At 54.6% G+C, this 15,149-nt stretch overlaps 1 protein-coding gene across 3 annotated transcripts in view; it reads left to right on the top strand.

The window, feature by feature from the left end:
• Positions 1 to 15,149, top strand: part of PRKN (parkin RBR E3 ubiquitin protein ligase) — an 831,387-nt gene that overhangs the window by 462,397 nt on the left and 353,841 nt on the right. For all 3 annotated transcript variants that reach the window (XM_045844065.1, XM_045844064.1, XM_045844066.1), the window contains exon 6: positions 3,809 to 3,924. In XM_045844065.1, coding sequence (XP_045700021.1) covers positions 3,809 to 3,924 — 116 coding nt within the window. The remainder of the gene's footprint in view (positions 1 to 3,808; positions 3,925 to 15,149) is intronic.

Here is a 15,149-nt window from a genome sequence, read left to right as displayed (position 1 = left end):
TTGCTCCTTCTCTTTAAATTAAAAAATATATATATTGTCTTTTAGAGTCTGGCTAGGCTACAGAACTGAAAGAGAAGAGAAGACATGCGTGTTTACATACCAGGCCAGTAACATCACATGCACATCTGCTGTTGTATCAGGGGTGGGGGGAAGTCACCCCCCAGGCGTGACTGGAATGTACTCTCCCGGGGACCGAAAGGTGTATACATTTATAAGTTTTTTAGGTTTTAGAAAGATTAGGCAATTCATACATTGTCCCTGTGACACGTCTCCAGGAGCGTCTGCACCCCATCACCTTCTGTAAATATAATAATTTTGCAGTGGCTTTGCTGGCCCAGCCCTGGCACTCACTGGACGGAGCCCAACGTCGCGCCTGCAGCCTGGCCCCGGGGCCAAACCCACGTCAGCGGTCCCTGGGCCACCTGCGGGGGCCCACGGGCGTCAGGCCCCCGATGACTGGGTCTCACCGGGATGTCAAGGACAAGAGCAAGGGGAGCGGGGGTTGGCTGTGGCTTCCTTGATTTTTTAAAACCTGAACGGCCAAGAGAAACAAAGCACAGAGAGGCAGAGCGCACAGACCGTTGCCCGAGAGAGTCGCGCCGCTGTGGTGCGGTGACAGCCCGTGTGAGGACGCGGAGGCGGCCGAGGTGGGGCCGTGTAAACGGGGTCTTCCTTCCCTTCCGCCTGGCTTGGTGGTCCGGGTGCTCTGCGTGCACACTGGCACTGCCGGGGAGGCTGTGCGAACCCTGGTCCACGGGCCGAGTGTGGGACGGGAGAGGACAGATGCCCGTGCTGAGCAGCCTGCAGGAAAAGCCGTCACCGTGACACCGTTGGGAGTGTTCCCGCCCACCCGAGAGGTCGCCTGGCAACTCTTGCCCTCGGCGGTCTATCCAACGCAGTCACGATGCGCGCACTTCTCTCTGCCTTGGTCCCCAACCCGGGCGTCCCGTGTCCGGTCCCAGCACCCATGAGCCTGCGGCAGCCTAGCCTGCTCCTCTGCGAGCCGGGCGGAATCTCGGATTCCACCCCCCCAGTTCTTGCCGGTTACCCCAGTGCTATGGAAGAGCCCCTTTCACTAAAAAAACTGCCAGCAGTATTGCTGAGGTTCACCGACGAGACGTATGTGTTTAATACACAGGGTTAGCAATTTCTGTGCGGATTTTATCACATCCTACGAATTACTGGAAAATTCCGTGTATCTGTAACTTCTCATACCCTAATCTGTAAACGCTCTCCCAGCCCCCTTCCCCCACAAAGGACTTGGGCTTTTATCTGGCCGAATTTATCTGTTGTTCAAGCACTTTGTGATTTGTTAGCTGAAGGCGTACCAGTAGCTTTCTGCAAGCTAAGAAAAAATATAAATACTGCCTATTTATCTGTAGATGAAAGGCCTTCTCCAGAGTCCAGCCGACTCAGCTACTTTGGAGGAATCACTTTGAGTTGGGAGTGGGGGTTTTTTCCGTGTGGGCACACAGCAGCCGCGGCCAGCCCCGCGTGCGTCAGGGCCGGTGGAGGTCCCCAAACGCCTTTCGGTCGTCAGGGGTTGCTTCAGTGCCTTTCCTCCACACCCTGGGAGCGTTTGCAGCGTTTAAAAGACCGAGGGGAAGGGGAGCAGTGCGTGTTTAGAAGGAAAAAACACCGTCGGAGGCAGGTGCGTGCTGCTGCGGGACAAAGCCGAGGCCGTGGCCGGGACCCCGCCAGCACCCCGGACAGACGGCCGCCCGCCCATCGAACGCACTGCCCGCCCGTCGGCTGTGGCCAGACCGTTGGCACGCCCTCATCGAGGGGCTCCGCACGCCGGGTGGGGACTCAGCGACCTTGCCACTGACCCCGGGGAGGACAGGGACTGGCTGACTCTGTCACCTGGGATTGGCAAGACACTTGCAGTGACGAACAGCCTGGGTCCCAGCACCAGGCCCCGGGGCACTTCTCTGTCGAAGGGCATGCCACCGATCTGCGGGGAGGAGCACGCTTTACCGGGGACGTGGCGCTGTTTCCAGGTGCGGGGGGCGAGGTCAGCCGCAGCCGCGGTGTCCTGACGGGGGCGGTAGAGGTGCTCCCTTCACGCCCGAGTCAGCGGGTCTCGAAGGGGTGACCCCCAGAGCAGCTGTCGGAGCACCACCCGGCAGCTGCCCGAAATGCAAACCCCGGCCCCAGGGCCAGAACGAGGCTCGAAAGCCTGGGGCAGCGCCGCCCAGCAATGTCCAGTGACAGTGTCCCGTAACCTCCCCCCGCCCCTGCCCCCGCCCCAGATGTCTCCGAGGTGCGCTGGGGCTCGAGCCTCCCAGGTGCTGCTCACCGTAGGTCAGGTTAGTTTGGTCAAAGTCGGGGAAGAACAAATCAAGAGCCCTGCCATCAAACGCAGGAAAGGACATGGTAGCACTTAAGGAATAAGTCTACAGGTTATTCACGTAAGAAATATGTCTGATGCCTGCCCTGTGCCGGCCCCCGTCAGGAGAGAAGCATGAACAAGCCATTCCACAAACATCTCAGGGTCTAGTGTGGGGGCAGACGGCCCGGAGCCCGCAGGCCAGGCCCAGTTTCCGCACGTGTTTCTAAAATGTTCTCGGCGCGCAGCCACACCTGTCCATCTGTGAGTTGCCCACGGCTCCTTCTAGGCTGCGGTGCAGAGTCGAGAGTTCAGCTAAGAACGCATGGCCCCCAGCACAGAGAACAGCGACTGCCCGGAGCTGTAGTGAAAGTTTGTTGATGCCAGGCCCCGCGGTTCAAGGCACAGAGTTTCGGAGTCGCCATTCGCCAGGGGAGCGAAGGAATGAGCAGGGGGCACAGGCATTCTTGCGTCTGCCTGCGATCTGTCTGCCCAGAGTTTTTATCCGTCCACACAGGACACTCAGCAGCTGGGCGTTGTCCTCCTGGACGGTGCAGAGGCGGACAAGAAGCAGGGCGGTTCGAGGCCCAGCACCTCTGCGAACAAACACAGGAACAGCGGCAGGAAGGAACGTAAAAAGAAACCTTTGGTTGAGGAGTGAGGGTATTATCCACCCAAAGAATGTGCCTTACGGGGAAAACAAAGACAAAGGCGAGCGTGCAGAGCCAGCCTGGGGACACGCAGTCACGAGGCCAGAGGGGCAGGGCGCAGCACCCCAGCGGCCCGGGAGGCCGGGTGGGGCCTGTCCCCCAGGGAATTCTGGGATCTGAGGAAGCAGAAAGCGGGTGGGCTCTCCGGAGGCTGCGGAGGGTCTGCTGTGCGGTCGCTGAGTCGGCACACACCGCGTGCTTCCTGGGACCCGCCATCCCTCGAGTCCTTCCTGCCCTATGTTCTCTCTGCTGACTGGCCAACGGTGTAGAGATGCTGCTAAAAACAGCATTGGGGTCCCTCTGCAGAGTCTGGGTCACTTCCTGGCCTCACCTGGGGCTGTTTGACTCTGGGCCAATCGTTGCCTGGCTCAGGCCCCCCCCACCCCCGTCCTCCCCTCCGCCCCCCCACCCTCATTTGCGAGGTGCTGTTTCAGGCTTCCTCCTGAGTCCGCAGGGAGTCATTCTGCCAACTTGCTGGTCACTAAGAGGCATCGTGGCACCAGGGGCCCACAGTGTCTCTGGCTCCATGGCTCAGAGCAAAAGGAGGGGCGGCCAGCCGACCCCTGGACCCTCCTACAAGGGAGCCCGTGACTAACTCGGGGGGGACAAGGTCATTAGTCTCCCAGGAGAGATTCACTGCTGTGTACGCCTCACTCCTGCCCAGCGAGACCTCCTCTCTGGCCCGAACAGATTGTTTACCGCGGAAACGTTTAGACCGGGGAAACGCCCAGGTGCAGTCTGGTTTTGATTGTATTTCTCCGTCTTGCAGGAGTTTTTCTTTAAATGCGGAGCACACCCGACCTCTGACCAAGAAACGTCCGTCGCTTTGAACCTGATCACGACGAACAGCCGGAACATCACCTGCATAACGTGCGCGGACGTCAGGTGAGGGTCTCAGGCACCGCCGCTCCCCGTGCCTTGCTTTCCCGAGAGTGCGGGACTCCCTGCCCCGCCCCGTGGCGGTTTCTCCTTCCTGAGGGGGTGTGCTTTGCTCTGACGCTGTCTGCCCGACGTGGGCACGACTTAACGGGAAAAGGCTCCCAGAGGCCAGCTCCTTAGCTTGCTCACTAGTCCAGCAGGGTCCCAGGATATATGTGAGAGGACTCATATCTCGAAATAGTGCACTGCTAGTTGTTATTAAAATATAGACACATATATCGGTATCAGTAAAGTCTAAAGTAAAACATGATGCTGGTGTCAGGAATGAAATATTTGTGACACCATTTGTTTTTGGAATGTATGGCCTGTAATGTTTCATTTTTTAAAATGTCTTTTCCATACATTTCGGTTCTCCCGCATATCGATCTGTATGTATATTGGTACGTCGTGTACGTACATTTATACCCCCAAAATGAAAGCGTGTAGCTGGTTTTGGACCTGGGTATTTCTAATCTCAGTGAATACAATGAAAGAAAGAAAATTTGGAGACGGTCTATTACGGGGGTGTCAAACTCATTGTCACCGGGGGCCACATCAGCCTTGCGGTTGCCTTCCAAGGGCCGAATGTGATTTTAGAACCGTGTACATGTAACCGCTCCTTAACCAGGGGCAAGGAGCTCGGTACTGCTGCTGGGTGGAAAGAAGGTGCCGGGCCGGATAAAACAAGGTGGAGGGCCTTGTGTTTGTACGTGTGGTCTGTTAGCAATAAAGGGGGCAAATGACTCGATTTGAATTCCACGTTAGAAAGCCAGGACAAAGTGGACGAACCTGAGAGTATTTAATCTTCAGGGTCGATGGTTGTGAGTAGAATTCCTTGCACTGCGCTAGTCAAATGAACATAGGAAGAGAAGTTAGCTTTATTACGTGTTCTCTGAGGTTGGTTAGAAGAATATTGTAACACGGGGGCCTTGGCCCTGGTATCAGGAAGCGCTTTCATGAAATACCAAAATGAATAAAGTCAAAGAACCGTTTTCGGTCCAGACTTAGAGCGAAGGCAGCAGCCGTGCGCACTGGTCATCCCAGTGCGTGTCCCCTTGCCCTTCGGGACGGTGTTGGATGACCTTCTGAAGCTGCTTCGGACTCTGTGATTCCACGATCAGTGGTTGTTGGCGCTCCTCACGGGGTCCTTCCGTCCTTTAGTAAGTCCAAATAAAACTCACTGGCTAAACACCTGGGCAACATGTGTTGAGCAAACTGGCTCCCAAAAAGGAATGACGGTGAGACGATTTTCCCTGGCCGCGTGCGCAGTTCCGGCTGAGGCAGGGGTGGCCCGCCGTCGCCTAAAGCGCAGCATTTCAGCCCCCGCTGTGGGGGGTGCGTGGTGGTGCGTGGCCGGCGCTGTCTGCCGCTGACTCCCCTGGTGGTTCAGGAAGGGAACTGGCAGGTGCTGAACAAGGGGAGCCCAGCTGCCCAGAGAGCACTGGGCAGTTAAACCCCTTTTCCGTTTTCCAAAGGAGAAATGCAAAATAGTGTTCCCTGAGTCAGCAGGCAGCCCCCGGCCAGTGTTTTAAAACGTTGCATTAACGTTGATAAAGCGTTCGGAGACGCAGCACTGATCGCATCACACCGTCCTGCCAGGAGCTCTGCCCTCCCTGCGTCCCGTCAGTCAGCTGCCGCCTTTATATTAGTAACTCGCCACACCCTCTGAGAGAAATGAGCCACCTTCTAGATGCACAGGAAGGTAATTGCTGGAATAATAATATTGTCTGTTGCAGTAAGTTTTCTCCTAGTTTTGAGGGATTTTTAAAATAGGAGTGACTATATTCGGTTAGATTTAAGTGTGTAGGTAGATATATCCAACACTTGATTCAGTAAGGTCTCTTCTCATACAAGGCAGCAGAGAAATGCTCTATACGTAAGATGGAAGGAAGTATTATTTCTTCTCATGCCCGTGGGTTCATTCCAGGGATATCGCCGTGGGTTGGCACCCAGGGGCGTCATAGAACCCTGCGTGAACACACCCCAATACATTGTGCTTTGCTCATTGTCCTGGGTTTTCCCCCCAGCTGTGGTTTATTTTTAGAAATAATGCACTCACAGTAAGCTTTTTTAAATGTTAGAAAAGTGCACCCTTATCGTTGGTAAGATTTCTGTTTAACTCTTTCCGCTACCTTCAGTGTGTCCGAGTGTTCGCGTGCATCTGCGGGCTGCGCTGGTGTGCGTGTGTGTCCACGTGCTACACGCGGATCAGTTGGATGTGTAGTTTCCTATCCATCTTTCCCGTTCAACACGGTGTCATGATAAATTCTCCCTGTCATTGAAGTATTTTTGTGAAAACAGCTTATTCTTAAAATAGGCACCTAAGATCCGTCATATGGGAATACGCTATTTAATCATTTCCGATGGCTGGTGAGTGGGACTATTTCTAATGGTTAAAAAGTGTGTAAGACCTCAAGCCTGACGTCCATATCCTTTGACGGAACTCACCGATTGCATGCTTCGAACCCAGGAGCGGGGCCGTGGAAGTTAGGAGGTCGGTGGTCGCGGGCACGTTTCCGGTTCCCACGGGCGGTGCCGAGTGCGTCTCCAGAAACGCTGCAGCGTCCGTCTCATCAGTAGGAACGGGGCTGCCCGTGTCCGAGGGAGCTGCCTGGCGTCAGTCCCAGCGCCGCGTTCCCGTGGCTGGTCCTCGCCCGTTTGCTAAAGGAGGTTATTTCGGTCATCAGTATCCTTTGAATTCTTAAGCAAATCCTATCACTTCTCACTTACTTACAGTTTCTGCTGTGAGAGATGAATGGAGAACGTTCGCAGTAATTAACTTTTAATATATTCGCCTTGTGTCTTGCAACCTTGCTGTAATCGCTTACCATTTCCAGGACGCTGCTGTAAACTCTTTCATATTTTCTACGTATGTGACCACGTCGTCTGTGAGCAAGGACAGTTCGGTATCTTTCTTCTCAATCTGGGTACCTTCCCTGACTTTTTCGCCTGGTTTCGCCGGCAGGGCCTGGGCACGTTGCCCAGCGGGGGGCGGGGCCGACCTTGCCCACCACCTCCTTGCGGAGGTGAGCTGGGGTTTCCCTCCGGGGCGTGTCGTGGCCGCTGTAGCTCTCTGGCACACAGGGTTTATCGAGCTGGGGAAGTCCCCTGTGTCCCTAGTTTACTGACGGTTTTGTCATGAATGGGTGTCGGATTCTGTCTTACTTTTCGGCACCCACTGATACTATCATGCGATTCTTCTTTTGCAGCCTATTGGTGCGATGGCTTGCATTGATTCATTTTTGACTGTTGAATTAGCCTCAGGTACCTGGGATGAATCCCGTCTGCCCGTGGCATAGAGTTCTTTTTATATTTTTGCATATATTTTGGGGATTTAACTTGCTAATGTCTTCGTGAGGATATTTGCATGTGTGTCCACGAGAGATGGTGGCCTGCGGCCCTCTCCCTGTATTGTCTGTCTGGGTTTGGTGCCGAGGTGATGCTGGCCCCGGAGAACCAGTTAGGACGCACCCAATTCTGCTTCTGTCTCCAGAAACAAATCGCAGAGAACGGGTAGCAAGGTCAGGATTTCACTTACGTATGTGCTTTACCGACAAGGCCTCTGTGTGAAAAGAGATCGGCATCTGTCTCATCTGCCCTCTTCACAGTGCTGCCTCGCCAGTGCACAGGCTGCAGCAGAAGCGGGTTTCCAGTCGTGAGGACGCAGAGCACAGAGCTTATTACCCTTGTGCTGTCGTTGATTAATCATCGTATCATTTCCCACGCGAACCACTGTGACCCTACTCTGCTCCACCCCGTGTGATAACTTACGTCCGAGGGGCTCCACACCCTCTGTGCCCACTCCGTGACCTCAGGAAAGTCACGTGGTCTCCTAGACCCAGGCCTTGGGGCGCCTCAGAAGTCCAAGAACTGGAGCCGGAGACCTGCGAGGCCCTGCCTGGTTCTGAAGGTGGGACCCGGGCTTGGTCTCAGCTCACAAATCCATCGTGTCACTCGAGAAGACACATTTGTGGGCCCGTCTGGTGACAGGTGCGGAAAGGAAAAATGAGGTTTCCGAGGCTACTGCCCTCCAGATCACACCCGTGTGGTCGCACATATGTGCAAACTTGTGGAAGATAGCCGTGCTGTGTGTTTCCAGGCGCTGGGCTTAAATTGTCACTCAGCTGCGGGACCCGAGTCCTTTGAGTTTGCGCTGTGCGTAAAACATCGCCCGCCCTCCCTCCGAAAGGGGACAGTGAGCTCTGTCTGCGAGCCAAACCGTCCTGAGGCCGTGCGGGAACCAGCAGGCCCCCCTCTGCCATCCAGCCCTGCAGCCTCCTCCTTATCCACAGGCGCTGGCGATCTCCATCCACTCAAGGTTACCGCGTGACAGTCTGAAGTGTGTGAGTAAAAGGGAATGGATTGAACAAACTGCAAAGACCGGAGCCAAGGGCGGGGAGTGCCGCCCCTGAAGGCAGAAGGGCGGCATGGTTAAGCACTTCCCATAGAATCACATGGCGAGGGAGCTGGGCATTGCCAGATGTCGGACTCAGGAGTAGCAATACCCAGCCTCACACCCACGGGAGCGCCAAGCCGGCGTGACACCTGCGGTTTCCCCCCGACCAGCATGGGCATCTGGGGCTCCATCTGACATGGGGTCCTCCTCCCCACGGGGCAAGTGCAGCTTCCTTACAGTATGACTGTTCTGACGATTTAAAAATGCGCAACGTGAAAACATACAAGATACAAACATCATCCTTACCACGATCTCATCCGGCAAAGCGTACACACGCCGCCCCCACCCTCCCCTGCTTCTAGGGTGGCTGGTGCTCCCAGCGCGCCGTGCTGTTTTCCGCCTGGATTCATCATCCCCCCTTTGCAAGGCCGAGGACGAACCGGGTTTCCGTCGTCACAGCGCAGCCTTCCGCGGGCGGGTTGTGCAGCCCCGCTCCCCGCAGGGCACTGAATTACAGGGCAGCATTGCCCTGTAATGCACCCCCCCGGCTCTTCCAGTGAAGACATATGGTTGGGATGCCACGGTTGCTTGTTACAAATGGCTTTTATAATCGTCTTGCTTTCAGATTTGTCTTAAGAGTTGTTCCGCCTACTGAAGCCATGCTGCCTTGGGTGGCAGTTACACGAGGCGCTCGGGCCGGGGAGGGGGGGCAGTGCAGTCCGTCTGTGCCAGCTGCCGGCCTCCCACGGGCAGGTGCGCCAGCCTCGCCTGGCAGCCCGCGGAGGGACACGCACGCACCGCATCCCTCACCGGGGGGACGGGAGCGGCCCGCTCCGCTCCCTTCCCTTCCAAAACGCGTCGGTCACGGCCTAGGCTGCTCTTGTCTCCTCCCACTTAAGTTCGGGTTCTGTTTGGCATTTCTTCTATGACTTAGAGTTGACATGGAAGTTATTCTTCTGATTGCTTAATGGCGATCTTCCATCAACGCGACCCTCTCCTGGCCCTTCAGCGTCAGATGGGGGGGGTGACAGCCTTACTCGTGGTCATCGGCCCCAAGAGCCTCGGCGGAGACCCCAGGTGCGCGCACGCGGAGTTTAACTGGAAGCTGAAAACCTGGCCTTTTTCAGTGGGTGGCTTTGCTTCTGTAATGGAACAGGACTGTTATGTGTCACGTGTTATATAACACTGGGGGCCCTCCCCGTGCATACGGATCTGCACATTCCTCCCACCAGACCCGAACAGCACAGACGCCCCCAGGTGCTGGGGCAGCCGGCAACAAAAGACACCCCATCGGTGAGTGGGTGTGTCTGGGCGTGTCCGTTCTGCAGAGCGTCACAGGGACAATGACTCAGAATTGCGAATTTTTATCAAGACAAACAGGATTACGTTATACAGAGGAAAGGAGCACCTACGACTTTTCAGATGAGAGAGGAAACCGCAAAGGTAGATCTTTTAGCTTAAAGGAGGCACCTCGCCCCGTGCCCAGACCTGGAGGAGGGAGTCCTCGCTACCTGGGCTGCGAATGGGTCTTTCCCAAACTGTGTGGCCCGCCCCCCCCAGACCCATCTCCAGGGACAGGTGCTGTGACCCCGCTGAGAAAGGGGACTCCTTCTTGTGGGGGAAGCCCCCCAGGAAGGTGAGGACGCTGCCCCCTTTGAAATGCAAAGGCAGTGCTCACTGACCTGTCATTCTATACCCAAATTAACTTCAGATTATATGAACATGTCTTACAGATGAATAATCTGAGGCTAAGACGTTTAAAAAATTATGTCTGCTCACCCCGCAGGGAACTGATGGAAGCAGCCTGCACAGCAGGCCACCAGGCAAGGCCCGAGGGGTTTGCGCCGTCTTCTGTAGTCACCCCCGCACCCCCCACCCCTACCCCGACCCTGGGCGGCCCCCTTTGCGCTGTGGAGTACAAGGCAAGGCTGCCGGGTGAGGCGGGGAGGCAGGCCTGTGTGTGGAAAGGAGAACACTAGCAGCCAAGTCGGGGAGAGAGACGGCTCAGAACCGGGAAGAGCTGAAAATAACGGAGCTTTGTGCGTGACCCTGAGTTCTGCTGGTCACGGGCTGCTGGAAGGACAGGGCCCGGCGTGACGGACGGGCAGGCACGGACGGCCAGTGCCACCGTGTCCCCCTCCAGTCTTTGCGTCGCAGAGATTTAAGTAAACGCCGACTCGAATTTGAAGTGAATCTGTTTCCTGCAGCGCAGCAAACCGACGACAAGTTCTTTTTCTGCGGAACACTCTCCTCTTAAAACTCCCGTCTGAATTTAACAGAGTTTTCCGAAGCCGAATTAAATAAAACACGTTTATCAGAAACCATCGGAGAGTGCTCAGGCGATATCAGGAATAAGGCGGAAAGTCCCATTTCCGAGTCCAACGCGTAGAATGCAGATTATTCAGCTGTATTGTTTGGGGTCGGTTGCTTATGCAAAGAGAAGAAACATTTTATCCACACTGACACTTTGAAATGTGAGGCGGGCCGGCTCTCCTGTCAGTTGGTGACCTTCCTTTGTCTGGCAGGGAGCCTGGCGGATTTCCGATCTGAGCGGGCGCATCAGTGGGGGGGCTTCCCGGGGACATTACAGACGCTTGTGCGTGAAATTCATATGCCTCACCTTTCCGTGTTTCTGTTGCTGCGGGCGCTCAGCCACCCCCGCCAGCCCTGGGCGGGGGTGGGGGGGGCGATGCTGCAAACCCACCTGGACCAATTTTGTATCCGTTAAGGTCAGCCTGGCACGTGTAACTCTGGATGGGAAGCAGTTCATTTTCTGATGGAGGATGTAAAGGAGTGGCTGTATTTCTACAGCATCTAAGTGGCCCCGGCTGGGACTTTGGTGACAGTGAAGCCTTATTTCTGTGGTCTGCGTTCAGTGGAAATGGGTGCCCACAAAGTCTTTGTATTATTTTCCATTTATTCACAAAGTCTTGACGTAGCTCATTTTACTTAGAAAAATATTGTAAGGGTTGTGCGTTTGTTTTTCATCGTAACTTAGTCCTTGTGATCACCAGCTGATTACAAACTCAGTGAAGGGAAGAAGTTACTTTCTTGCACGGATTCATATCCGCCACCGTAGTAACCTGCTGGGACATCTCTTGTGGTCAGCATTGACATGACCTGCACTGCCCTCCGAAACGTCACGTACGTAGCTCTTGGGTCCCATGACGTTGGGAATGAAGTGATTACCCATGTGTCGTGCGTGGCTTCCCCACCCTGTAGAGCGGTTTGCAACTCGATAAGCAGCCATCTCGGTAACCCAGAGTGCCCGCAAAGTTACTTACTGAAGTAAGGGTCGTGATGTGCTGATTCTGTTCCTTGTGTAATTTGACGAATTCCGCGGCAGAAGAAAACACAGCTTCCAGCCCCGGGTGTGAAGGGCACGGGGAATGAACCCCGGGGTTTCCGGGCCCAGGTGCGGATTTTCCCAGGACCGAGAGCCACTCCCTGGGCTAGCTGACAGTCCTCACACCCCAGCACGCACACGTTGACGCACACAAGTGTGTGCACACCCACGCCAGCATCCTATAATGCCAGTGTCGCGGGCAAGGCCCTTTCCTGCAGGAGGCTGGGACCTTCAGCACCTCTGTCATCAGAGGTAGCGTCAGAGTCAGCCAGTCTGCTCCTTCAGCGGGTCCCTCCTGCGCCCACCTGCGACCCCAGAGGGCGCTGCAGGTGCTTCAGCTGTGGGGATGGGATGCGGGAGAGCGGACGAGGGCTGTGTCCCCCAGCAGTTGAGTGGCGTGGTGGGAACGGCTAGTTCGGACAAGACACAGCCTGGGGACACCTCTCGGTGCACTCCCAGGCGGCTTTGCTCTGACACAGCACCCCAAACTCGCTTCCCGTGGTGCTTCTGCTCAGCCAAGGCAGCGGCGAAGTAAGCACGGAACACTTCCCGTGTGTTCGAGCAGGGCCGGCGCTAACCTGCCCGTTCACGCGTCCATACGGCCGCCGGCTGGATGTCTGCAACACCTGTTCTGCCAGCGCACCACCTCCTCGCACGCTGTTCGGCAAAGGGCAGGACCTTGGCCCTTTACCCTTGATCCCTGACCCCAAGGCCCAGTTCTGACACCTGGTGCTCTCATTGCCAGTCACCACACCTGGTTTCTTCTCCTGAGCCACTTCGTTCCAAACGTCTCTTCATATTTTTTTTATATTTAAAAAAATGTAGTTGCCTGCAATCTTCTTTCAACTTGCCATATAACTGAAGGGCTTGAAATTCACACCTCCCATTGATACTTCTCTGTAAGTCGTTGTATTTCACTTGAGAAAATCTCCCCCTACTGGTAGCAAGCTCGGAGAAGATGCCGATAGAGACTTCTCAGTTCTGATTGCTTTTTCGTTTAAATGAGCATCTGTTTATGACAGAATGTCACCCCCAGCACTGCTTTCTGCTTCACTCAGAGAAGCGTCCTCTGACAAACATTTTTACAAAACAGAACACACCAAAGAAGTTATTTTTATGTATACATACTTTTAAAGGTCCACCACTTTAAGGCAAGAAAAGCAGAAGTTTTCTCAATTTTCTTTGTGGTATGAATATAAGTTCATCTAATTAAACAAAGAAATTGCATTGTAAGATTCTTCCCACAAATGGAAATATTACAGAAGTTACAGATTTCAGGATGAAAATCTTATCTGCCCTTTGATTTCTAACCATTTAATCTTGTCAGCTTCACCTTCACTTTTCAGGGGATTAATTTCAACTTCTTTTTGATGACCTTTGCACGCGATTTATATTTACTTAAAGCTTCAAAAGGTGAATATTTGGGGAATCCCATTAATTGAAGATTTTGATAAAAGATTGCTAACTGACTTTGAACAAAAGGCAAATGCATTCAGAAGACTCCCCCAGAGTAGTCAATACTGTTGTACTGTAGGGGAAATATGTCCCCACTACCCCCCTCGGTCCTCCAGCCGAAGTCCCGATGAAAGGGAAATTCACAAAAGCAAAAGGAGCAGAAACTTACTAACGCGGGCGGCCCCCACACACGTGGCAGCATCCGCAGACGGGGAACTCAAGGAGCTGGTTAGAACGCGGGCCGATACAGCTTCGTAACCAGGGATCGATGACGTCGCGGAGAAGCGACAAGACAAAGGAAAAGGACTTTGACCTTCCAGGGCAGTGGACTTCGGGAAGGTGCACTTGTGGGGGGAGCAAATGGAAGATAAGGGCCAGTCGGTCAAGTTCATAATGTAGATTCCTCTGGTGTCCTCTTGGCCGATAAGGGTCTAGAGTTGTCGTCAGTGATTAATTCCGTCCCTCATGGTTTGGGGGTGGGGGGTGCTCGGAATGACACCTTTACAGATGTGTCCTTCCTTTAGGCAGTAAGGGAGGGCAGAGCCTTTCTTGTGTCTGCTTCCTCTCCGCTGGCTCCGGCTCAAACCCGCCCTCGGGCCACAGGGGTGCGCTGGGACGTGGCACATTCCGCTGCCCGTCAGTGGGCTCCTGCACCCACTGACGGAGCAGTGTTTTCGGGGCTGAGTTTCCTGAAAGGGCCGTGGGTGACGGGCAGCAAAGACAGACAGTTCGCACCGGCGCCCGGAGAGGCCGTCTCGGCCACCGTCAGGCTTGTCACAGCTTCCTTGTTCAGGTGGTCTGTCCTCGTAAAAATGTCTGTTGATTCTGACACCTGCGACCTCCCCTCTGACTGGTCGTTCGAACACAATGGTGGGTTACGTGCGTACCGCAATTACTTCGAAGCAAGTTCCACAAGCTCCTGAGTTTAATAAGACGTTTTTAACCGTAAAGCTGTATTCCACCCGAAAATGTATTCACGCCGTCACTTGAAAAACAGTCTATTCAATGTGGAACTTTAAATCTTCAGTAGAAGTCACAGTGCCGGGTAACTTGCCATCAAAGAGAATAAACCTCCCCAAGTTTCACTTCGAGTCAATGAACTACATGAAAGGAAAATTGGAGCAATTATTAACAGACTTCCTATTTTTATCGCGCACTGACTCTGAAAGCCTGCTCTCCGATTTAACTTTTTCATGAAGTTCTGCTACACAGGCTAGCACGAGCGGCTATCGCTTAACTTGTACACGCACAGAAAGCTTGGACTCGAAACGGAGCGAATTAATTTAGAACAGTCATTTGATCTAAGTGAAAAACCACACTCCACTGAGTAATATGTAAATGTACCTCCTCGGCGGCATGTGCGAAGTCGCGCTTTTGAGCGCAGCACCCCTAAAATAACCGCAGCCCCGCCGGGGAGCGACGCAGCCCCGGCACGTGCGCACGTGCGCCGGCCCTGTCAGCGATGCCGAAAAAGCCCCCCTGCGGGAGGAAGCCTGCTGAGTAAGACCTAGGCGACTGGCGTGTTCAATCACCAGCTTCCTCCGGAAATCGAGATCCTGTACAGTAAGATTGTGATTTGTGATACTAAATCCTACTTGATCTCTGCCGCTCTCAGAGCTCCTAAGACCCTTGGAATGTCCTAAGGTGCCAGAGCACCAGAGGTGTCTTTTGTTGTCAAGGGGGTTACTTTGGGACCTCTCCTAAGGATGGGGGCTGGTTGCCAGGGGAACCGACCCTGTGATTGAAGGGTTGGGGCTTGTGCAGACTTCTTGGGGGAAGGGAGAAGGGCTTTGCATCCCTGCCTGCGCCCCTCCCACGGATGCGGACACGCGGGCAGACCGTCAGCCCAGAGCCCTCGCAGCCCTGGGTGGGCATGTCAGCGGTCCGGTGCCATCGCCAGGGCTCCGTCCTGACCACACTGCTGACCCCACCGCCCGAGGGGAGGAGTCCCTGCGGCCACTTCTCTCCGTTTCCCCTCGGGGTGTCAGTGCATTT

This window comes from Phyllostomus hastatus, unplaced genomic scaffold (genome assembly GCF_019186645.2).
Source record: "Phyllostomus hastatus isolate PE091 unplaced genomic scaffold, TTU_PhHast_1.1 phas_contig_40, whole genome shotgun sequence".
NCBI lineage: Eukaryota > Metazoa > Chordata > Mammalia > Chiroptera > Phyllostomidae > Phyllostomus > Phyllostomus hastatus.
Note: the sequence above shows the minus strand (reverse complement) of the source record. Positions and strands in the feature narration are given on the sequence as shown.